The sequence below is a fragment of the Medicago truncatula genome, chromosome 5, assembly GCF_003473485.1.
Source record: "Medicago truncatula cultivar Jemalong A17 chromosome 5, MtrunA17r5.0-ANR, whole genome shotgun sequence".
NCBI classification, from domain to species: domain Eukaryota; kingdom Viridiplantae; phylum Streptophyta; class Magnoliopsida; order Fabales; family Fabaceae; genus Medicago; species Medicago truncatula.
The window spans coordinates 32,374,745-32,387,759 of record NC_053046.1 but is presented as its reverse complement, the minus strand read 5'-3'; the positions used below and the strand labels follow the sequence as shown (position 1 = coordinate 32,387,759).

Genomic DNA, 13,015 nt, shown 5'->3' with positions numbered 1-13,015 from the left:
TTTCCCCCGCGAGCGCTTCAACAATGCAACACACCATCAATTTTAAAGTTCTTCTTTGGTACCTAAAATATTGGTTGTAAGGGTCAGTATTCCTAAACCACAAAATACAATCATAAAGACATAAAAACATAAGATAAGAAGAATAATAAAGAACTCACCACATAAAAGTCAAAAGCCAAATACAAATAAATAAATAGAAATATAAACTTTATGCGGATGATGCATGAGATGCACCTAGACCATGATCCGGATATCGCCCCAATTGGCACAAGAATAAATCGCCCTTTCGGCACCAAAAAATATAAATCGCCCTTACGGCACCAAAGTAAATCGCCCTTTCGGCACCCTATGACACAACTACATGCCATGCCATGCATGTTATGCATTCTCTTTGAAATCATCACCATTTTCACAACATCAACGAAAATATTCAAACTTTCTTTCAAAATATTCATCACATTCATCAAAGCATTTTCTCTAAAGAACAAGATAATCAAACATAATGCCATGCTATGCCACCAAAGATGAGACTCTTTCACACTACGCATGATATGCCACAAGAAAATATTTTATCACTTTATTTAGAATTATGCAGAATCCACTGTCTGCATAATTGTTTTCTTCGGCAGTTAACTGCAGCCGGTTTCAATTTCCCCGACAGTTAACTACCGAGGGGGCAAAAATGTAAATTACTCGTGTGCCTAAGCCTTATGCAATGTATCAACAACAATTCTCTAGAGGAAGATAACCCCAAATGACGCTTTTACCCGAGCAATAATAGCAAAACAAATTTTGTTTCGTAGTTGAAGAAACTATTCTCAAGAATAACTTTCCTATATAAAATAAGATTTAATTTGATGACGGCTTTTTCCATGGACCACTCCTCAATATATTTCATGATGGACCATGATTGACAAGAAATTTTGTATGGTAATAGATCTATGTCTTACAATAATATGGTGGATCATATCATATGACCAAATTATTTCTCATCCCACTTTATTAATTCTTTTTGCAATATTATCAAACTTAAATTATCAATTCTTTTAAACTTAAATTATTTAAAACTTAAAAAGTGTTTTTTTATTTGATTTAAATATGCTCAGCTTTTATCTCAAAAACAAAACATGTTTAACCTTAATCAAATTAAGTTCAAAAACAAAATCTTAATGTTCATCATCTTTATCAATCTTGTTCATTTTCATCTTCATATTCAACTTAAACAACACAAGTCAAAATTAAAACATTTAGAAAATCCATAATCCAAAAAATTCACATTGTGAATTTCTAAAGCAAATCTGAGTATTTTAGATTTTGACAGTTCTTTGATTTTCTTATTATCAAACACATAAAAGTTGTTGTTTATTATTTCTTTCTTCATCTTAAATCACGGTGGCTCTGTTTCTTTTTGTAACTATTATTTTTCTCTCTATAGATTAGATGGGTTTGAATTGCACAATCTATGTGGTATCCAATCCAGATCGGGAAGAAGGAAAAGAAGAGGAGGACAAAAAGACACTAGTATAGTAGTATTGGATACAATTTGTATTACATTTTTGAATAAAATCATCGTTTTTGACATTGAAATGGTCTAAATCTGTTGAGATGATTCGGGTTTCGAGGGTCTGAACCGGGTCGACGCGACCCAGCTGGAGGTTGAAGATGATGAGTGATTTCTGCTATTACTATTAATCAATGTTGTTATTATAAATAAGGGTTAAATATGTTTTTGGTCCCTACATTTTGCGCGATTTTGAAAATAGTCCCTACATTTCAATGAATGTTTTTAAAATCCCTACATTTTTTCTCCGTTAGTGCAATTGGTCCCTGCCATCAGTGTCATGTTGATGAAACACAGGCCATCATAACAAGTTCAACCCCACCCCACCAAATCTCCACCACAACACCTTCCACACCCGCAACAACAAGCGCTTTCAACGATAACATCATCGCTTTCGGCCTTCAAATCTTCCCCTCTAAACCAACATATTTCACCGGAAGTGTGACGAACACCGGCGATCCGCATCTACGAAGCTGCGGAGAAAGTTCGTGGTGAAGTTCTCCGCCGTTTTCCGGCGAGATTGAACCGCCAACATTGGCATCACGTTAGAAATTTGACAACAGGGACTATTTACACTAACTCAAGAAAAATGTAGGGATTTTAAAAACATCTATTGAAATGTAAGGACTAATTCTCAAAATCGTGCAAAACGTTGGGACCAAAAACATATTTAACCCTATAAATAATAGTCGCAGAATATATTGTATAAAGGTCACATTTGTCACAACGGTTTTTTTTTCCCTTTCAACTGATTGAGGATCGCGAGTTCGATTCCTTGCTCAGCAGGAATCGAATTTTTATATTTTAAAAAAATCTAATTTTTTCCTTTCAACTGATTAGGCTAATATCACATCGTTTTTACCAACACACTGAAATGAATTTTTTGATTTGATCTTGCTACGTCTCTTATCCAAAAGAAACGAAGAAAAAAATTGGTCATCACCACCATTCTCTATGGCAGTATTAAATTAAAAAAAAAATGTGAGATTGACAATGGCCACCACTCTATTATTGACAAAAATAAAGATATGGAAAAGAAGTGAGGTGACTACATAGCTGTAAACTAAAATTGATTTATATTTTTTGTTTAGCATTATTTTTTATTTTCCTTAACATTATTTATTTATTTTCTTTTAAAAAAAACTATAAATATCATCTTTTTTGTTTCATCTTCATATTTGCTGTCTATCTTCATCTTCAACCTATCTTTGTCTCTAAATAGTCTTATGATTATTTTTTTTTTGTTGGTTTGATGAAAGTCATGATTTTCTGGATTGAAACAAGATCTTACTAAGGTTGAAGATGAAGATTGTTAGATTTTTTAAATTTTTTTGACTTTGAATTGAATAAGATGAACTTATAAATTTTTTAATGTATTAGAGAGTATTAATGTCCAAGGTTCTATCCTCACAGCCATCAGTTTCTTAAATTTTCTAAAAAATATAACCGTTCTTATTTGTGCAAGTCAACATAGTTAATGCAGTTAATAAGCATGGATCAATTGGTATGGATAATGCATAATATATGTATGGTCTGAGGTTTAAACTCCGACCACAAATAAAAAAAAAAATATTACAATATTATTTCACATGTCCATAATATTTCTGATAGCTACTAATTGAGTTACACTAATGAGATCGACACCTAATTCTCTATCCCAATATCACATCATCATTATATCACAATGAAAAAACACAACCATTTACATTGGTATATCATGCAATACAAAAGTAGGCAAAAACAAAACTTTGTTTTAATTCGTCAGTGTAATAGCGTATTGTAGCATACACATGTGCAATCATCTTGGACAAATATTGATGTGATTCTTTTGGATAAAAATTAGTCTTTTATTTTTTAAAAAGGATAGAAACTAGTTGGTTTATGCTTTTTTCCACACCAACTTATTACATGCAAGTTACAACTTGACTTATATAAAAAAAATATAAATAGTCAAATTATTTATATATAATAGGACATATATGGGTCAACACAATTTGCACCAAAGTTATAATATTAAAATTGCACATCTCCTCATGAAACGAAACAAAACGAGAATATTATAATGATATAAAATTTGAATATTATATATATAAAAAATGAGATATAAAGTATATATGGGAATAAAGAGAATGTCTCTATACAAAAATGTCAAATTAAAAAAAGGGAAATGCCTGTTGCTCAAAACACTAAATATAGGTCAAATGTGTTTTAAGTTTAAGTTTACAATGAATTATACTTTAAATTTGAAATTGACTTTTTTTTTTATGTAAGTTTTTTTTTTAAGGACGATTTTTTTTTATTTTTTATGTAAGTAATAATAAATAAGTTGGTTTTTTAATACATCATTTTTTAATAAATCAATCATTTTATTCATTCAACTTTGTAAAAAGTGTTTATATAACAATTTAACATACCTGGAAGTAAAAGAGGATTTATGACACCAACATTGATTACACACAAACTTTTTTTGTTCTTAATTTTTTCAATTCAATTCTAATCGTACGCATTAAAATTTTATCAACAACATTATAAATAAATTAATCGATCAGTTTGGAGAGAAATGAATTTGGACCTACAAACTTAGAAATAAAGGTTTCCATGGATAAATAAAGGGATTAATTTATTATAAAAATATTAAATTGTCATTTTTTTTATTTGTACTCATCTAAAAAACCAATTTAAAACTAATTTAAAACTACAAGAACTAATTTGTTATAAACTTTAATCTTAAGAAACTTCAAAAATACCTTTGAGAGTATTTCCCTTTCTTTGTAAAAAAACATTTCTTTTTCCTATCTTACTCATGTGTCTTTATTCTGACCGTGTTTTTCTTCCCTCAATCATCATAAATTGACAATTTTTTTATGGTTTATAGGGATGGGGGTACATGGTGAAGTTTTGGAGAAATAGAAATGGGACTGGCCGAACATTTGGCCCATAAAAGAAAAATGAAGCCTTGGAGGTATCATAAAAAATACCCTATAAGGTTTTCGCGTGTCCCATATTTTTTAACGAAAATACCCTTCATTCTGATTATGCAATCCTAACACTATTTTTTGATTTATAGAATCCAAAAAGGCTAAAACTTAAGGTAGACAAGCAGCCATGCTTTGGCTAGAGTTTCTAAAAAAAAAACATGTTCGAATATATAATCCAAAATATTTTAACATAATTGTACTCCCTCAGTTCCATTTTAACTGAGTCCTTGACTCATTTTACATTTATTAAGAAAAAATGTATAAGTGAAAAAGAGAGAAAAATGATTTTGAGTGCCCTTATCAACTATTGGTGCATTCTTCTTTATCATAAACGCAAAGTAGAATATATGGAATTGAGAGTGTTGAAAGTAGTATTAATTAGTGTTATGATTGAAAAAAAGTAATTAATATTGTATTGAAAAGTGAAATGAGTTATTTTTACTGGGACAATTTTTTTTGCGAATGACTCAATTATTATGGGACAGAGGGAGTAATATTTATTATGAATTGGTGGGTTTGGGCCTACGTTTCACGTTAGAAACATACCTTGTAAAGAGCGGAAAACTATTCAGATTTTATAATATGAAACCGCATATATATAAGTTTTGCCCAGAATCTGATATAAGTTCACCATTTTAGACGAAAACGTGATTTGGAGTAGCAAGCAAGACCTTACATCATTTTTTTTTTGTTGGAAAGAAACATGCTTATAGCATAAAAAAAAAAAAAAAAAACTTTACATCTTAGGTATTAGATCTCTTGTCAATATTTAACCAGATCAATAAATAAATAATTAATTTTTTGAGAAGTGTAAATAAATAAATTGACAACAAGGATAACGAGAACAATTTTTAAGGATTATAAATGATATATTTTTATGAAAAATTGTGTACTTGATACATTAAAAATTAAAATATTTTTTAATTTAAAATCCTTTAAATTAACAATATATTTGTTGGTTAATTTAATTAAAAAAACTAAAATTAACTTTTCAAACACAAGTTAGTTCATAAAATAAAATAAAAAAACAACATGTTAGAAAAGTCTCATTCCCAAATATTTTTTTTTTTTTTTTTTGACGGAAAGAAGCTTATAGCTTTTCATTATTAATTAAAGTATGAATACAATGTGGAATATTAAGATGATAATGGAAACTAGCATGATTTAGTGCTTCCCTAGCTAGATTATGGGCAGCACTATTGGCTTGTCTCCTAATGAACTTCACATCAGAGTTCGCTAAATCAGTCATTAAAAGATGTCTACAATCGTGTATTATGGCCATGAAATCTGAGACACCATCCCCCTTATAGATATTCTCTACCACCACTTTTGAGTCTGTTTCAAAATCCATATTTACTAAATTTAGGTCTTTCGCCCATCGCATAGCATGTAGGAGTCCTATAGCTTCTCCCATTTCCACATCAAGTAAAGGTGTGAAACACTCAGTACGGCTTATAACATGATTTCCATTTGCATCTCGAATGCAAGCTCCAAAGCCTACTCTATGGAGAGAAGCAGAAAAGGCAGCATCAACATTGCACTTGAATCTCCCAACACTTGGTTTTGACCACTTACTTATGTCGAAATGCGGGTTTGCTGGTGAGCTACGAATCCTTGTCTCTTGCGCGGCCTTCCAACTATTTAGGAAAGCCACCGCTCGGTCACCAATCTCCTCTGTTGTTTCTACGATATTATTCCACACTTTATTGTTCCTTGTGTCTCCAAATATTGTGAAATGGTTTGTTTAAATATAATTATTCATAAATTAAATCTATGTGGGTCTTTAGGTTTCTCTATTGAGTCTCCAATCCAAAAAGCCTTTTATTCACGAAACCGAAATTATCGGCGAATATTTTTTTATTCAGGAATCAGAAAACCCTAACACCTGCGTGCGATTTCACCATCTCAATTCTCATCACTTCCGTCGTACTTCAACTTTCAAACCTTAGGTACGTTACATATACTCTCCGTAACGCACATTCATTTTCTTCACTGAATAATTCTATCTATCTCTATATTTATCAATTTCCCAATTCAATTCAATTCAACCCCCTTTCTTCTACAACCTAATAATCCCCCAAATCAAATTCCATTAATTTCATGGCCACAGAAGCTAGAACAAAGTTTCAAAACCCAGATTACCGACCCGATTTCACAAACTTAACGCCGCCGGCGGCACCGTCAACTCACGACGGTCTTCACTACTGGCAATTCATGATTTCTGGATCCATCGCTGGCTGTATCGAACACATGGCAATGTTTCCTGTTGACACCGTTAAAACTCATATGCAAGCCATCACATCTTGTCCAATTAAATCCGTTTCCGTCCGTCAAGCACTTCAGTCAATCTTAAAATCAGAAGGCCCGTCCGCTTTATACCGCGGTATCGGTGCAATGGGCCTTGGCGCCGGTCCGGCCCACGCTGTTTATTTCTCGGTTTATGAAACACTTAAAAAGAAATTCTCACATGGAAATGTTAACGATCATTTTGTTCATGCTGGTTCGGGGGTTTGCGCGACGGTGGCGAGTGACGCGGTTTTTACGCCGATGGATATGGTTAAACAGAGATTGCAGTTGAGTAATAGTGGTTATAAAGGTGTGTTTGATTGTGTGAAGAGGGTTTTGAGTGAGGAAGGGTTTGGTGCTTTTTATGCTAGTTATAGGACTACTGTTTTGATGAATGCGCCTTTTACCGCTGTGCATTTCGCGACTTATGAGGCTGCAAAAAGAGGGTTGAATGAGATTTCGCCGGAGAGTGTTGATGATGAGAGGTTGATTGTTCATGCTACTGCCGGGGCCGCTGCTGGTGGGTTGGCTGCTGCTGTTACTACGCCGCTTGATGTTGTTAAAACTCAATTGCAATGCCAGGTATAGCTATGAAAACAATAGTAGTAATGATAATTTGTTGATTTTGAATTATAGCTATGATAATAATAGTAGTAATGATAATTTGTTGATTTTGAATTGCTTAGCTATAGTACTTGTCTTTAAAGTTTAGCATATGAACAAATTAACTATGTGCTCTTTTAGGAATTTGGGCCTTCTGCGCTTATGTGGTATATTCCTGTGTTTTTAACTTGTGAATGGAACAATGTTGTTAAATAGCCCCTAAAGTGTAGTGTAATTTGAACAATTTGCTAGTCCTATGATATACTATTTAGTCCAAAATATTGTCGAATAGCAACTCTAGCATTAAACATTTATAAATCAAAACTCACGACTTAATCAAAACATTACATCCTATTACCAATTCCAAGAACAGAGATGACAAATGAAAGAAAATGAAAACAGAACACAAAGATAGAAAGATAGATGACTTAAAACAGAACAGAACAAAGAAAGAACACGTAAAAGAGAGAAAAAACAAAGTAAAAGATAACATAGAACTGAAAGAAATAACACTAAGGAGAACATAATGTAGCCATAAAAATAACCTAAAAGAAATAAAGAAAATAACATGTAAAACCGAGAAAGAAAACGTAAAACAGAACATTAAGAGAAGAGAAATGAGAGAGCATAGAAAGAAGAACCTTTGATTGATGGCTCAGAGAAGTTTTGTTGTGGAATGAATTTTTTTTGGGTTTTGTTTTGCGATGGCTGGGAGTGAAAAGACAATGTAACAGTTACTGAAGTGTGAAAAGAGGGGCAAGGGTTAGGGTTAATCCAAAATCCCCAAATTGCCCTAGAAACGGTTTAAAATTTAGGGTCTATTTGATGTTTTCACATTTAAACACAGTAGCAGATCAGAGACCGCTAACCTGTCCGCTACCCAGGAGGCGCTATAGCACCTTGAGCGGCCGCTATTGGAAACTGCTCTGCTATGACCATTACCAGCGCGGCCAGCGTCTGCTTCACTACGCCGCTATAGCGCGTTATTAACTACCTAGGCTTGGTTGTCATTTTCATTGATTATCAAGCTTGTGTTTTGATAGTGTGAGTTTCATAGGCAAACTCTTTGTGCTTATGTGGGGATTCCATGTTTGTCACGGCAGTGTGCGAAAAACGTGAAGCAAATGAAATTAGTAGGGCTTTAATTGGTAGGGTAGGTTGGATAGTTGTAGAGTTATGCGTTGGGTAGTTCAAGTCAAACTATTATGAGAGGTTTGGAGTTAAATAGTTTTATATTTACATATGATTCATTATAAGATGTTATGGTGTTGTTAGATTTGATCTACCATCCTAAGTTGAAAAAGATTTTTGTTATTATTGTTAGTGTGTTGTTGAAATGGTTAGGGAATGGTTTTGAAAAATTTGGGGGAACAATTTTCTCTAAGTAGTTTTATTGTTTGAACCAATGGCATCAATTTTATATGTAGCCATTCCCTATCTATTTTATAGGGCTTTTTTTTAAATTGGAATTCATAAGACATGTTGAGGGGATGGCTAAAACTTAAAGGTGGCCTGAGTGTGATTTTATGCGACTAATGGGGATCAAAACACAGCCCTAGGTGCCCCAAAATGAAGTTATGGTACTGGGTTTGGGCTACTTCAAGGTGCAGATATGTTAGATAAGATTGCAGACTGCAGAGAGTTTGGGTGCTATTATGATGATAGGAACCAAGTGCAGAATGCACAAATCCCCTGTTCCTGCCCAATTCCAGAACTGTATAGGAATTGACATAATAATGAAGCTGGAGCAGTACTCCTTACAAGATGAAGGAAAACATATAAGGCCTAAGAAAAAATATATTCCACCCTTGACTGAGAAGGAGCAGATCCCTGCTCAACCTCGCTGCCACATTAAACCACTTTCTCCTCTCTGCTCCTCTTCTTGACCCACTTGTTTCTTTCTTATCTCATACAAGAAGTTGGATCCTCATGCATGCATCCCTCTGTGGTTTATGAGGAGTTGATATGGTGAGAGAGAAAGAGAAATGAAATGTTGTGCAGTGATGTAGAGAAATTTTGTGAGAGGGAAGTGTTGTTAAATGGTGTTGCACCGCTACGGCAGACTGCTGTGGTGGATATTTTGACAGCTGCAATGGTCAATTTGTGAAGTGATGCCCGCCATTGCAGCACCATAGGCCGCAGTGGTCTGTTTGTGCTGCGGATTTTTGGCCTTCCCCCATATTCTTGTCATGGGTCATCGACAACACCGTAGAGAATCCAAATACCTCCTACACCCAGCACTATAGGCTTATCAAGGAACATGCATGGTATATTTGTACACACACATGTACACATCAGTTAAAAGATAGATGCATGGTTCTATCCTATCAAAAATCGTAAAATTTTATCGTTGAAAATAATAATTGATTGCTAATAAGTAACACCTGTCAGTACTAGTTTTGATAGAAGCATGATATATTACATATATATGCCAGTTATGAGAGAGAAAGAAATAAATACAGGGTGATATTATATAATGAACAACAAATTGTTTACCACTCGGCTATGATAATTAACAGACTAGTACGGGCATGAAAATTTACATATATATACCGTACAACAGACCATTTAATGTATCTTTTCAACCTATGCATATCATACTTAATTAATAGACATTTTAGCATTTTAAAATTTAAATTTGTCACTTACGGAAGTTAACCTTTGACCGCTGTGAATTGCCGTCCACCTGATCACTCATGCCTATGAAATTTGGAGCTTTGATTGGAAAAACTGGCATTAAACTGGCCTGCTGAAGGTGATGGTACTAGTGACTGATGCGTTCAAACTTAGTTGTTTCAAATGTTCCTTTCAACTTTTGTTGCATTTGGAATACTAATATAAAATTGGACGACTTCATTTTATGATTCTACTGTGGAATCTTATGTAGGTTGAGAAGCTGTCAACATCCACCCGTGTAGATTAGCACCCCTATAAATTTTTACCATCTTCCCATTGTTTATTGGGGGATTTTTTTAAGTTTACAAGACCATACACTAAATTTGAATAACTTAATATTTTGGCCAAATTACACATTTGATCCCTTCACTAATTTTGTGGTTTCACTTTGGTTCGATGACTATTTTTTGTTCCGTTTTGATTCCCTAACTTTACTTCAGTTAGTCAAGTTAGTTCTTTCCGTCAAATTTCAACAGTTCTGTTAACTAATGTCTATGTGGATTTAGTTAGTCCTTTCTCCTTTCTTCTCCAAATTAGGGTTCTAAGCTAATCAGAAACAGGAAAACAAATTCTTCCATCTCCAGTAGGTTAAATTTGATTTAGAGAGTTACGTTGTGCATTGTTTTTTCCCCTGTTTTTTGACTCCAACAATGTGAATTTACTAACCCGAGCCATGTACTCTATGAACCACGGACACTCCTCGGATTAGGCATGTCCCAGTGTCGGACACGTGTCGTGTCCGACACGACATCGACACTTGTAATTACATTGAATTATGTGATTTTTTCAAATTATTAGCTGTGTCGGCGTGTCAGTGTCGTGTCCGGTGTCCATGTCTGTGCTTCATAGCATGTACTGTTTGTAAAGCACTCTTAAAGGATGCAGATAAATATTTTAAGATAATCTGTGGAAGAGTTTCGCAAGGCCATGTGAAGAATTAAGAGGAAAAAGATGAACAGTAGAATCCTAATTTGGAGAAGAAAGGGGAAAAAACTAACTAGTGCCATTGGTTAATAGAATTGTTGAATTTTGTTGGAAATGACTAACTGAAGTAAAGTTAGGGGACCAAAACGGAATAAAATAATTGTGGAACCGAGTGAAACCTCAAAATTAGTCAAGGGACCAAATCTGTAATTTAACCTAATATTTTCTGATCAAACGAAAAGGTTTTAAATCTGATTAGTGTTCCTACATCATGTTCTGAATTTTTTGATATATTTGTTATTTTTGGTTGGAGCATTATGGTGCTGTCTGAAAATGATTTAATTGTTACTGTTGTCATATTGTTTGATATGGTCTGGTGTTTGATCAAGCTGTTATTTTATTTTTTGACGCAAGCTGTTATTTTATTTGGAACTTGATTGTTCTGCAACTTTTATTATACGAATGTTTGGTATCCTTGGAGTTGACAATGATTCTAAATTGTTTTTAAAAATATTAAAGAATGATTGTAAATCAAGTGGTATTAAGACATCAATTTTTTTAATCCCTATCTTTCCTCTCGTTGGAGAATTTATCTTAACCTTGGATTCATGCTGCAGGGTGTGTGTGGATGTGATAGGTTCAAAAGTGGTTCCATTGGCGATGTTATTAAAACAATAGTGAAAAAGGATGGATACAAAGGGCTCATGCGAGGGTGGGTTCCAAGGATGCTCTTTCATGCTCCTGCAGCCGCTATCTGCTGGTCTACATATGAAGCTGGAAAATCTTTTTTCCAAGATTACAATGAGCAGAGAGATTCTGGAACTGTCACCTAAATAAAACTATAAGGTAGAATATTCATTATTCTTCAGTTCCACTACAGATTACTCTGTCTGTAACAGTGTTAAAGTGCTTCAAATAGAAGTTAGCAAGCAGCCTCTTGAAGTCCTGGCTTCTGAACTCTAAATTATATGCAGAGGGCGTCAGATTAACTTCCAAAATAAGTTATTTTCTTGTAGTCAGGTAATTCAAGTTTCATAATCATTTTTGTTTTACTGGAATAGCTTTTTGCTTTATACAGGGCATTATTTAATGGAACACCTATGTGGTACATGAATTTTTTGTTCACAAGTTTGGGGACACTGTAGTTTTAATTATGTGAAGGATTATTTGATATATTATGTAATTTGATGGATCTCATTTCCCAACACAATATTTTGTTAGCATTTATCTCTATTCTTGTATTATCTCTATGATTATTGTAACCCATTTCTATCGTTTCCGATATATCAAAATGAATAGCTCCACGGAGTTATAAGGTTGGCGTGGTGGTTGGATGGAAAAGTAAGGAGCGAGTAATACGGAGCTTGATGATGGTTCGATTTCCACCACCAACATAATAATAAAAGAGTCAATATCCATTCACACCAAGTGTCAATGAATTCGTTGACACCAAATCTTAACTATTGATTTCTTTTGATCTAAGGGCTTATATTTATTCATTAAGAATATAATGTGAACCACATAAGAGTGTATGTAGAATATCTTTTTGCGATTTTCATTTCCTAATTTATTTCGTCGGTTTTCTCTTTCTATATTTGCGATTTACATTCCATTAATAACTTTGTTCCAATGTCAAGATTCAACCTTTTCTATTTGCAGATGATAACTCGCTTTCTATAAGCTCCATTATTTCTTCTACTTAATCTTATGCCAACCTTTTCTTTAAGCCATGTTTCTTCTTCTTCTTCTTAATCTTATGCTATTTTTTATTGTTACAATCTTATATTACTAATATGGCCTTCATGTTTTTCTACTAATTAAAAATTTAAAGGAAAAAAATTGAACGAAAGCAATTTAAAAAATAATTTGGCACAAATCATGGCAAGTCAACCGTATTGAGGACATGGAATTCATAACAACAATGTATTGCCACTAATGAATTGAAGTGCTGTTCTACTTGTTCAACAAGTTCAATGCATAATTTTAT

At 33.5% G+C, this 13,015-nt stretch overlaps 1 protein-coding gene across 1 annotated transcript; it reads left to right on the top strand.

Annotated features, from left to right (window-relative positions):
- Positions 1-6,339: 6,339 nt before the first annotated feature.
- LOC11416692 (mitoferrin) lies at positions 6,340-12,261 on the top strand. The gene is made up of 2 exons (XM_003615800.4): positions 6,340-7,407; positions 11,646-12,261. The coding sequence occupies exons 1-2, from the start codon at positions 6,640-6,642 to the stop codon at positions 11,859-11,861; spliced, it is 984 nt and encodes a 327-aa protein (XP_003615848.2). The 5' UTR covers positions 6,340-6,639; the 3' UTR covers positions 11,862-12,261.
- The last annotated feature ends 754 nt before the right edge of the window (positions 12,262-13,015 follow it).

Bases quoted from the DNA above. Each gene is read 5' to 3' on its own strand.
- LOC11416692 (XM_003615800.4), top strand. From the start codon at position 6,640: ATGGCCACAGAAGCTAGAACAAAGTTTCAAAACCCAGATTACCGACCC. The intron at 7,408-11,645 runs GTATAGCTATGA...TTCATGCTGCAG, and splicing joins AAACTCAATTGCAATGCCAG to GGTGTGTGTGGATGTGATAG.